The sequence below is a fragment of the Cryptomeria japonica genome, chromosome 10, assembly GCF_030272615.1.
Source record: "Cryptomeria japonica chromosome 10, Sugi_1.0, whole genome shotgun sequence".
NCBI lineage: Eukaryota > Viridiplantae > Streptophyta > Pinopsida > Cupressales > Cupressaceae > Cryptomeria > Cryptomeria japonica.
Window position 1 is genome coordinate 828,523,166 of NC_081414.1, and position 13,274 is coordinate 828,536,439.

Consider the following 13,274-nt stretch of genomic DNA (forward strand, 5'->3'; position numbering starts at 1 on the left):
TGTATTGGACCACACTTTGAAATAACCATTTTTTGACCTTTGTGCACATAACGAATTCCACAGCGTGCATCATTACTACCCACAAGCCAAATGCATCATAACTACCCACAAGCCAAAAAAATAGCTTTAAGCAGTTAAGTCAGATACTAAGAGAACTAAAAAAAACATCCTTGAAATCGGATGAACTGTTTAGGAGCTTAAGATGCACAAAGTTAGCTATGTCCACTAATAGCTCCTTTCCCTAATCAACTTATTTTTCATGAAGCACTTGTTTTCAATTAAAAAAAAAAACTTTTTCATAAGGGAAAAGTATTCATATATTTATTATTCGAAGTTACTACATTTTATCTTGAAAGTTTAAATATAAATGTATAGCAAGGGATTAGAAGGAATAATATTTAAATGATACTCAAATCCATTTTAATCTGATTCAACATTTTCAACTGCTTTTTTTCAATACTAAATACACAAATTCTCCATTGTAATTACCATATTACAATTCTATCCATAAGCCATGTTTTTTAAATTGAAATAAGCAAAATAATTACAGATTTGCAGTAACCCATTATTGAATTGAGAGCCCAGAAGATCATGAGGAGCAGACTCTGCTGTTATCGATCTTTCAACTTTCAATTAAAGAAAAACCAATAATCTTACACAAACCCTGTTGGCTGCAGAAAAATACAGAACTGGATATTTTGCCTGAAGTAATAAAACTAGCTTTTAACAACAGAAAACCAAGCCAGAAAACAGTTTATTCACATTTTTTTTGTGTGGCTGGCTCAGATGACAAATACAGTTTAGAAAAGGAAGCTCCAAAAGAATTAGACTGCTGTGTTACTGAGGAAGGATCCCAGGGCCTTCAAATGTGATGCCCTTAAAATGTATTCATGGTATGCTGCTGCTGCAAGTGCTCCAACAAATGGGCCCACCCAGAATATCCACTGCATTCATATGAATCCAGACCCAAACACAGATTAACAGCTATGTCTTACAAAATCAAAAACCCATTGCATAATTAGACAGACATGGTACAGAGTAGCCCATAATTCTTACCTGGTCATCCCATGGCTGCTGGTGGCCATAGATGACAGCTGCTCCAAAACTCCTAGCAGGGTTGATACCTGTCCCTGTGATTGGAATTGTTGCCAAATGCACCATGAACACAGCAAAACCAATTGGTAATGGAGCCAAAACCTGTATTCAAACAAACTATCATTAGCCCTTTCCTAAATCACCACTTCAAGATTTATATTTCTCTCCTGTTGTTATATGTTCTAGTAATGGATCATAGTGTTTGATACGAATTGTTGACAATTGTATGGTCTAGTCCAGAAAAAAACATATTGAATATATCCAAGTCAATCACAATGTAACAAATTTGGGAAGACACAACTTACAGGGACATGGGAGTCTCGAGCACTACGTTTGGGATCTGTGGCAGAAAAAACAGTGTAAACTAGTACAAATGTACCAATTATCTCAGCACCCAACCCCACACCCTTTGTGTAGCCATTAGCCACAGAATTGGCTCCACCTCCATATTGGGTATAGTAGGACTTCTGAAAGGCCTTCACCAGTCCACACCCGCATATGGCTCCCAAGCATTGAGCTACCATGTAAAGCACAGCCCTTGGCAAGGACACCTTCCTAGCCAAAAACAGTCCAAATGTCACTGCTGGATTGATATGTCCACCTGCAAACACCCATCAAAGAAAACCCATATCTTCAACAATGATTCAACCAGTCAGAGAATTCCTACTTGGATCATGGAGTGTGATCTAGAACTCTGAAGAAAACAACTTACACAGTCGAAACAAGAAGCAATACATGATAACATCATTTACTGTCGAAATCACATATGTGTAGTAATAAAGTTCCTAATGCTAGAAACAAAACAGGTGTATGATTTCTATGGAAACAAAAACAGGGCATGATTTGTAATGTTAAGGAAAAACACAAACCATACATCTTCAGTTATAGCTCACAATAGTAGTAGAATTTCTATTTCTTCATGATGGACAATAAGTGTGATCCCTAATGTTAAAGGGAAAAAATTCAGAGTAAAAAACAAAAGCAATGCATATTAACATCATGGACTGTTCAAATCATGTCTGCAGTAACATAATTCTTAATGCTAGAAACTAAAACAGGTCATGATTTCAGGGGCATGATTTTTATGGAACTTTCTATGGGGTGTGATCCTTATCGTTAAGGAAAAAAATAGCACAACCCCTATATTTTCAATTATAGATCACAGTAGTAGTAGAATTTTTACTTTCTTACGATGGAAATCATCGAAGAAAGCAACTCACACAATCGAACACAATCGAAATCAGAAACAATATATGCTAACATCGTGGACTGTCTAAATCATATCTCTACACCAATAGAATCCCTAGGTACAAAAACAGGGGCATAATTTCTACATGGAACTTTCTCTCACCTGAGATTCCTGCAGTGCAATAAACAAGCACAAATATCATTCCCCCAAAAGACCAGGCAATTCCCAAGAGCCCAACACTACCACAGCCAGCACTGTTTCTCTTATGCCCAATTACAGTTGCAACTGTTATGTACAAAAACAGCAATGTTGCAATGAACTCTGCAATCAGTGCACGGTAGAAAGACCAGAGCTTGAACTCATTCATATCAAAGAAAGCAGCAGGTGGGGGGTCTTTGTAGTCCTTGGCCACAAAACCCTCCTGCTCCACTGCTTCTTCCTGGGCCATTTTCTCAATCAAAACAATGCTAAACTATCTTACAACCTGGTTTGTCTATACAAAGAAACAGAGAGAACTCAAGAAGAAGAAGCAATTTGGTTTGTTTGGTCAAGAAAAAGGTGTGGCATGTGAGCTATTTATGCCAAAAGGAAGAGCATTCCTAGTGTGCCCTACTGACCACCGTCTCTGTCAAATCTGCATTGCATAACCCACTCAGAGCTCACCAACGGGCAATTTTCTATAGTAGATTAGGACAAAATCGGGAACAGTAGCCGACCATTGCCGCTCATCTATCTTTTGGTACGTTGAAAACAGTAATTGAGATAACACAGTTACCCACCCATTGAATTAACCTAAATTTCCATGAGAGGAAAAAAAATTCACAGCTCGGATAGCTGCAGGCACACCTAACTGCTAGCTGTCCGGTGGGGAAGAATTTTCATAGTTATTATCTTATGGGAATGCTAATCTAATGGTGATGTCACTGTCAATATTTAATGGATTCCAAACCAATCACATTTCTTTAAATAAAGTTTGCTAATATCATATTTCCAAATTTGTTTGGATGGAAGATTTTTTTATTTACAAAGTTGTTTTAGCTATCCGATATGGGAGCATGAGTCTTAGACTGAATCTTTTTGGCTATGAACCAAAGACTAAGGGTATCGATTTGACCAAATTTATCCAACAATTTGCAATTTTGAAACTAACCATGTGTAGTTAAAAATCATAAACTGTTGTGAATTTTTATTACTTATTATAAATATGATATTTCCACATTTTATGAATTGATAAGTGACTAGTTATAAGTTTGCCTAAGTGAATAGGTAAGGGGGATACATAGATTTTAAGGGCTCATTTTTACATTTGCTTTTGAGATTTAAATGATAGGGCATGTCATCCATGTCATCCATTTGATATGATTTATAATCATTCTCTCCTCCTTGATAGGATAGATATGAATTCTCATACTCTAATGGTTAATATTTGGTTGTTTGTTTTTTCTCTATTATCTTTTTATGGCTCTAGATTGAGTCTTGATAGCAAGGACGCCATCATTGTTTGCCAGTTGGTGATACTAAATTGTACAATTGTTAAAAGGTAGCACTCAAAAAGTTTAAGGGGTGAGAAATTTTTGGAGAAATCCACTTCACACATTGAATAGCAGATTGGCAACTCTATATTTAGAGCCTAGGTCATTTGTATTTAGGGCATGACAAAGGAAATGGATGGAGCTCCCTACTTTAGGGTTAAGGAGGTCACGAGCAACTTGCTCTTAGATCTTGGTCAACTCTTAAACATTGAATTTTCATAGCCTAATCCCTTACCTACACGACAATGCTCTCTTAAGTTGCAAGTACGTACCTCCTTCACAATGATATGGAGGATGTGACTATCATTTGAAACATTTTCACTATATCAATGCAAAACAAAATAAAAATCATAAAGAGTATATATGAAATTGCTAAGGTTATGAAAGTAGAAGTTCTACTACTTGGTGCCTATCATGGACATCTATTGTTGTGGGAAGGAGTGGGAAGATGAATTGTGGAGAATCCTCATCCTCACAATTTGATGAAATGTACCAAATGTGAAGATTGTGTCAAGGTTTAGTGGTGCTTGTATAGTTTGCCTCAATTACCCATGGTCGTTTGTTAGTTGGTTGATCTATTATGAAGAATTTAAGACTAACAATAACATTATGACTGGTTTTTGGATGGGCTATGGTAATTTTTCCCTCCCTCCCTTCCTTTTGATTTTTTTTTAGCTTGAAATAATATATGCAAATTTATGGAGAATACTAAGGTAGTAACATTTTATGTTTTTAAGTTTTAATCAAGTAAAAAACAATATAAAATATACTCATTTTGATAGGGCATTAGAGTTCTTTGTTCAATTCCAAGCTCATGAAATGCTAAGCTTTGAGCATGTTTTCAATCCTATTATCTTAGAGAGTTAATTCATGAGGCTTAATCCTCTTTACAAAAGATGGATTTTGTGAGCTCTCTAATACCAATATCCAAATAGAAACACTTTTTTTTTTTTTTCTCCTTAATACATTACATAATTTTACAACTAAAAAATTATATAAATTTATTCATCAATATTCATATTTCTTATTATTTTAAATTATAATTATACAAATAAAAGTCAAAATTTTAATATATTTAAAATTGTATTGACTAAAAGTGTTATTCTCAATATCCAAAAGTCAGATTTACAATGCAATTTGGTAATATCAAAATTGTTAATATAAATAAATAAATAAAATACATTCATTTATTTATTGTGAAGAAATACAATAAAGTATTATACATTTTTGTCTTTTATTCTAATTAATTGTCCCAATTATATAAGTTTTTTTTTTTTAAATACATATTTTATATAAAATAGTTAGATTAATTAATTAAAACTATTAATCTACAATTAATCTAAATTTATGAATTGAAATTGAAATAATAAATGTTTTTGATTAAAAAAGTAGCGTTAACTAGGGTGACGACCCTTTACATAGTCAGAGACTATCAAAAGGTTAAAACTAACCAAGGGAGCAAGCCCCCCAACAACTGGGTCAAACAGGGAAATAGGAAATCTTGTCAGACCAAAAAACCAACGAGGCCCAACTCAAGGAGGGGTAGAGACACCCAAGCCTTGACAAGGAGAGGTTTGGACAATTTGAAATAATAAATGTTAAATTCAATGTTGAAATTAAATAAATCTAAAGGTGATATTTAATTAGATTTAAAGTGAGCAAATAATGTAGCAATCACTTAACTACAATGTTGAATTTTAGGGATTGTCTTAAACTCTGCAAATTAATCTTTGCTTGTTCAATGATTCCTTATTCAATTCTCAACACGTCCTTGAAGGATTGATGACAACAAGCAAACATGCAGTAGATGTAGAATGATGTATAGTGATGTGATAATCTCATTTTTCTACTCTCATTTGTATGCAATAAATTGTCTTCAATGATTCTTAAATTTTTGTTTTATGTTTTCAAATGAATTCATGTAGTGAATAAATGGTCTTAAATACAAATGTGTGTTAAGTCTATAACAACTGCAAAAATTTAACTAAATGTAAATTTACCTATCAAATATAAACCAACAAATCTAAGCGTAAGAGATCATTACAAATCAAGTGTAAATATTGAATACAAATATTATGACCGAAATCAATCTTCAAAAGTAAAAACAAAATCAAATTACAATAATGTCTTAAAAGACCCTATTAAAATAAATCTAGAATATGAAAAGTAATTTATTTATATTTGTCTCTTAACTAAATAAAGAAAAGAATAGCATTAGGGCACATAATTAGAACACAATCTACTAAACATATAAAATATGTGTCTAGCATTAGATAGTCATACTATTATAATTTTTAATTTCAATTTAGCTATTATGGTTTGAGGCTGGGTGGTTGTGGGTGATCCTTATGACAACTTAATCAACAACACTTTCGGCGAGTCGCAAATAAATAAGCACAAATTTCGAGATTAACCCACGATATCCAATGAATGTACTTACATATCAACTCTACATAAATATCGCATTGTCCAATATTAGCTATTATTGTATTATATTTAAAAACAATTAAATGTAGATGATGATTAATAGTTGAAATAACAAAATAAATAAGGCACCCATTAAAGAATAGAGAGTTTTATATTACAATTTTAAAGAGTTCAAGAAATTTAGAATTGAATTTCTAACAAAATTGTAGATCTAATCTTTTTGAAAAGATGAGATTTTTGGGTGATCTTAGTTTTTGTCTAAAGTTCTTGTCATCTTTACATCTTTACATCTATTTTGATGATGGGTCATAGAGTACATCTTATGTAATCAATCTAGAAGCTTTCAAACAGTTCAATAAGATATTTTATGATGACAATTTTAACTATAATATTGTTCATATATGCATTCTTCAACTTTTGATTGCACTTTGTATATGATACAAATCATATCACACCTATATATAATAAAGGTGGCTACTACTTACAAGATAGTTCCATTGATGTCACGGATAACAATTGATCCAAATCTATTATATCACTGTATATATAATAAAGGTTGTTAGTACTTACAACAAGTGTTCAATATTTTTCTTTTTCTTATAAACAATAACTAAAGAATTATTATCTAACAATAATATTATAAGGCAATATAATGTTAGAAATAAAATTTCCACAATTAAAACTACCGGCAACAAACAAGTGTGTTAGTGGTGATGGAATATTGAGTGACATTTTATCTTTATGATTTATATTGGTGCTATTGTTTTGATGGATTATCGATTGATCATGACTTTATCTTTATCAATAAGTAAGATTTTTAAAAACATTTTCTAGTACTAAAGAATATAAATATTATAATAATAAAAAAAAACACTTGCGATAGTTGTTAAAAATAGAAATATTAACTAATGACAAAACAAATATTAAGTTGAATGCTTAACATATATTTTTGCTTTTTGTTTGTAGACTAGGTACTCAGCAACTTTAATATAGAGAATCCCAAATAAATGTCAAGTTTATTTTGTATATTTCAGTTTCTATGCAATTTGCATAAAAGATTTCCCAACAAGCCCAAACTTGGCCCCACAACTGCTAATTAAATGTTATGTGTCTCATCACTCTTTGAATGGATGGCCAAGCAATTTTTTTGAGGTGAGCTTCAGTTTTCAAGATTGTCTAGAATAATTTGAACATGTACTATTAAAAAAACAATATTTAATATTATTAGTACCTTGCAGTCATGTCATATATATAAAAAAGAAAATTTAGAAATTATACTTATGGTAGATGATTTTTATATTATTTGATTGATTTTGATTGTTTTTTAGTATAGAATATGTGTTTTTTATTTGGATTCTATAGTGATGAATTTTTGTACATTTAAAAGGTTTTATAATACTTATGATTGAGAGATATTTATTTCATTAAAGTCTTCTTGTAATTATTCCAATCTTTATCTCTTATATATTGTACCTCTTTGCAAGTATGACGTGAAGAAAATCGACAAGAGTACATTTAAATATGACATACAAACAAATTAGTTTGTTTTTGTTTTGAGAATGAGAAAATATATCTAAAGTATTCAACTTATATGCGTGGTACATACATCATCAAAATCTATGAATAGATTGAGTTTGTAATGAATAATGCATTTCACAAAAAGTGACTTGATTACTTATTGTCTCATGAATGGTTTAATTTGGAGAGTAGGTTTTATAAACCTTGTTCTCTCTAGTTGAAAATATGGTATAAAGTAGATTTGTTGGAGGATTTTTTTTTACTATAAAGATGTGTGATCATGAACATTTTATTGTATTAAAGATATGGAATTTTCATAGTCTATATGATGGTTTGAAATGTTTCTTGATTTGATTGCAAAATTTTCTCATCAAAATTTCTACTCACATTTCATAATTGATCAGCAGGATATATCATCTTATGAGTTTCACCTTGATGGCGAATCATGGAGTGTGGTCCATAACATTGATAAAAAAAAAGTTCACATAGTCAAATTGAGAAACATTTGTGTTGTGTTATCAAATGTTATGCATTCTTTCCCCATGGACTTCGTGGCACCTCAATTTTTAATATTTGATAGTAAAGGTGACCCTTGAGCATGCATTTGAGATCTTTTGTAGCTACATGTCTACATTTTATATATTATGATAAGTTGTTAGAGTAAATTATTTCCATGCACATTAAAATTTTATGGTATTGAATGTTCTTTTTGCTTAATTATCTATCCATGCACTTGTTTATTAGACTAGAATGTTTACCTAAAGCAATTGAAAGTTAATCAAAGCACTAAATCTCATAATCAATAGATAAAAAAAAACATAATTATAATATACTCATTTATGAATATCGTTAAAGATGAAAAATATAATGATAATTAAAACCTTAGTTTGTGTTATCTTACTACATGAGTTTGGATCCAAGACTCTGCAAGTCATAAGATTTTCTATATTACTTGTACATTCATACCTAAAAAAATTTAAAATTAGATCTTTCAATGGTTTATCAATGTTGCACCTACAAATTTTATTTAATGATTAAAAAGAACCACTATCACATATATCTATATATATGCCTATAGCTCATATCTCACTTTTTACCTCTTGATTTCTCTTATTTTTCTTTATACTTTAAAATTTTATTATGCATTATTTATTATATTTTTCATATTGATTTTGTTGAGAATGGGTATCTCGAACTTACTGATCGAAATCTCGAACAGATGGCACTTGGTCTCTAAAATGAGCAGTTTACTATGAATAACTTTTGTGTTATTGATACAATAGTTGATAACTTTCATGTTATGTACTCGCCTGGAGCAACAATGATTTCGGTATAGCATCCAGGTTTGGTAAGACTCTACCAAGCAGTTCAGAGAAGTCACTCCTCTTACTGATGTCGGGGAGACAATTGATGTGTCTTGCTAACATGAAGTGGTCTATCGGTATAGCTTGTAGTTTCGGTATGTATCCCACAACAGTCAACCGAAGTTATGTTGCTACACTGACAAGCCCAAGTTCGATATAGCTATGGCAAAGACAAAGATTTCGATGTAGCTTGGGGTTTTTGTAAGATTATCTGAAGGAGGTAACGAAAGTTTCACTTTGTGGTGATAAAGGCTATATCGGTACGATGTTGTTGGAGTCTTGTCGATGCACTATTGTTTTCGGTGAGACTATGGAATTCGCTAAGAAATTTTTAAGGCATTGTCGAGGTGAGGAACATTTGCCGATAACCTTTGAGACTTGGTGGGGACCACGATGGACTTGTTTTGACTTGCTGATTTGTCTGCTGACGATTGGTGGAAACTGGAACGACTCAAAGGAAGTGATGGTGACAACATGCGTGTTATTGACAATCTGAGAAGTTCGATAGTTGGAAGATGTAGTAACTAAAACAAAATATTTTTCAACAGAGACATTTAAATGTCTGGAAAATAGTTGCAAGTGGTTGGATCGTGTGGTGATGATTTTTATCATTGTGCAAAAGAGGATTGTAGCAATCGATTGGTAATTCTGTAAAAAGCTAAATTGAAAAGCCGATTAAGATTGTAATCTTTTGTATTGCTACCTGAATAGAGACCAAATCAAAGCTTGAAAATCTGTAAACTTGTATGTAATTGTTTTACTGTAATACAAGGGATTACTTTGGTGTGTGGGGTTTTCACTCATAAGGGTTTTCCCACATGAAATCCGACATACATCTTTGTGTTTGTGTTTTTCATGTTGCTCTATTTATCTTGTATTATGTATCTTAACTGTTATAATTTGAATTGAAGCACTCACCTGCTTTACTTCACTAAGAATTTGACATTAGGAAGGTGTTTTCCGCACTCTGTTTTCCTTACAAGTGGTATTAGAGTTGGCCAGTTGTGTTATCCTTGTGGGTAGGACAGGCTTTTTGTGTTAATTCCGCAGTGGGAGTTTTGTACAGGTTTATTTAAAATTGCAAACTGAGATGGCAAGCACATCAGGAAGAGTGGACATTGATAAATTTAATGGCAGCAGCTATGAGTTATGGAAACTCAAGATGGAAGACATGTTGGTTAATAGAGACCTCTGGGTTGCACTGTCTAGATCAAAACCATCAGGCATGAAACAAGAAGATTGGGATATCGCAGATAGGAAGGCCAAAGGGCTAATTAGATTATGCCTTTCAGATTCTTTTCTCTTGAATGTTCATGAGGAGAAGACAACAACTTTTGGGTGAAAGAAACTTGGTGATATTTATCAAGGAAAGTCTCTGGTAAATAAGTTGTTCCTAAGGAAGAATTTATACTCCTTGAAGATGAGCGAAAGGACTTATGTGGTAGATCATTTAAATGCTTTCAAAATGATCGTTGCACAGTTAACTTCTATGGGAGATAAGATTGAGGATGAGGACTAGTGTATGCTTCTATTGTGTTCTTTGCCAAACACATGGGACCATCTGGTGATGGCTATTGGGAGTACAATAACCACTTTCAAAATGGAGGATGTGGTTTCTTCACTGCTCTCAAAAGAGGCATGAAGAAAGTCTTTTGAAATGGCCAATGAGGCCCTTGTTGTTCGAGGAAGATCAAAAGAGAAAGGAAAACAAATTAAAAGGACAAGAAGTCTAAATCCAAATCAAAGGAGAGATCAAAGTCTCCTGGGAAGAAGTCCAAGGTGAAATGATGGAATTGTGGGAAGACTAGCCATATCCAAAATGACTGTAAAGAGGAGAAAAAGAAGAATAAGAAGAACTCTTATGATACTAAATCTGCTCATAGTGATGCAGATGCCTTCATTGTTGCCTTGACAACATAGATAGTTGGCAATGTCTGGTTGATCGATTCTGGTGCATCTTTCAACATGACATCTCATAGAGAATGGTTTTCCAAGTATGAAGAGTATGATGGTGGAAAGGTTTACCTGGCTAGTGATTCATCTCTTAAAATTGTTGGTCGAGAAAGAGTCAGAATTTAGTTTCCTGATGGAAGAACAAAGGGTATTGATGGCATAATATACATACCAGGTCTAGCTTGTAGTCTGTTTTATGTTAGTAAGATGAATTATGTTGGTGTGAAAGTATTATTCTCAGAGGGTGGTTGTAAGATGACTAGAGTCTCTATAGTGCTAGCTAAGGGTGCAAGGATCGGTACTATGTTCAAGCTAGATGCACAGTCTATTGAATGTAATAGTGTCTTTGGAAAGTCAGATAAGGTTGCCTGGAAGAAGAACGTTGCAAGTTCAATGGAGGTTAAACTTCCTGCTAAGAAAACCATTCTTTGGCATCATAGACTCGTTCACATAGGAGAGAAGGGCTTAAAATCTCTGGAAAACAAAAACCAGGTAGAGGGGCTCGATGATTGTAACCTTGAATTTGAATTTTGTGAACATTGTATATATAGAAAGCAACATTGTGTTTCATTTTATTCCAGTCCTCATAAATCTTTTGGTTTGCTGGATTATATTCACTCTGATGTATTTGGCCCGGTTAATGTTCCTTCATTGTTGAATTCTAGATATTATGTTTCTTTTATAGATGGTTATTCGAGAAGGGCATTTGTGTATTTTTTGAAAAATAAATAAAAAATGTTAGTCAGTTTAAGGAATTTAAAACCTTGGTTGAAAATCAGATTGATAGGAAAATTAAATGCCTAAGGACTGATAATGGCAGTGAGTTCTATTCTGCAAAATTTGATCAATTTTGCAAAGACGATGGAATTAAAAGGCATAAGACCACACCTTACACTCCACAACAAAATGGAGTTGCTGAAAGGTTGAATAGAACATTGATGGAAAAGGTGAGAAGCATGTTGAGTAGTGTTGGTCTAGAGAAGAAGTTATGGTCTGAGGCTATGTCTACATCATGTTATTTACAAAATAGATCTCCCACTTCAGCATTGGTGGATAAAATGCCCATATAAGCATGGTCTGGTAAGAAGACCTCTCTGAGACATATTTGTGTCTTTGGTTGTGAGGCATATGCATATGTTCCTGATGTAAATAGATCTAAGTTGGATAACAAGGTTGTTAAGTGTATCTTTATTAGCTATAGTTTGGGAGTGAAAGGATACAAGCTTTGGAATCCGGTAACTGAGAAGGTATTGTACAACAGAAGTGTTATCTTCTATGAGCTAAAGACCACCTCAATTGATATGCAGTTTGAAAAGACAAAGAAAAAGGAAGCAGAAGTTGAAATTCCTCTAACTTTAGAAAAGGAGGAACTTCGAACTCCATGTGTACTTGAAAGTAAGGAGATCTCAAGCAGCTATCATAGTTCTGGTCAAGAAGAAGAACAAGAACCTCCACCTCAGCCATTGAGGAGGTCTACATAGGAGAGAAGACAATCTGATAGGTATGGTTTCTTATTGTTGGATACTAACTGTGCCTATCCTTTGGTTACTAACACTGATGAGCCTAGGACTATGAAAGAGGCAATACAAATGCCTTATTCAAATTCCTGGTTGGAGGCCATGAATGAAGAAATGGCTTCACTAAAGAAGAATGAAACCTGAGATCTAGTGCCCTTCCCTGAAGGTAGAAGACATGTTAGCTGCAAATGGGTATTTAAAAAGAAAATTAGTCTGAATGGCAGTGTGGAAAAGTATAAAGTTGAATTGGTTGCGAAGGGCTATTCCCAAGTTGATGGAATTGATTATGGAGAAATATTTTCTCTTGTAGCAAAGTTGACATCTATCAGATGTCTTTTGTCACTTTGCAGCAACATTTGACTTTGAGATTGAGTAGATGGATGTGAAGACAATGCTCCTTTATGGTGACTTGGAGGAAGAGATTTATATGTCCCAACCTGATCATTTTGTGGTAAAAGGTAAAGAATCTTTGGTTTGTAGTTGAAAAAGTCTCTCTATGGTTTGAAAGAGTCACCTAGAATGTGGTACTAGAAGTTTGATACCTTTGTGTTGTCTCTAGGATTTGTAAGATCGAAGTCTGATCATTGTGTGTATTACAAGACTGAGAATGATTATTTACTTATCATTGCTCTGTATGTTGATGATATGTTGTTTAATGGGAATGATGAGGGTATGATTG

At 33.2% G+C, this 13,274-nt stretch overlaps 1 protein-coding gene across 1 annotated transcript; it reads right to left on the minus strand.

Moving 5' to 3' along the window:
* Positions 1–499: 499 nt before the first annotated feature.
* On the minus strand, positions 500–2,838 carry LOC131076888 (probable aquaporin PIP2-8). Its single transcript, XM_058014232.2, has 4 exons — positions 2,447–2,838; positions 1,401–1,696; positions 1,057–1,197; positions 500–944 (listed from the first exon to the last, which is right to left on the minus strand). Exons 1-4 carry the CDS (start codon positions 2,730–2,732, stop codon positions 825–827), a joined length of 843 nt encoding a protein of 280 aa, XP_057870215.2. The 5' UTR covers positions 2,733–2,838; the 3' UTR covers positions 500–824.
* Between the last annotated feature and the right edge of the window lie 10,436 nt (positions 2,839–13,274).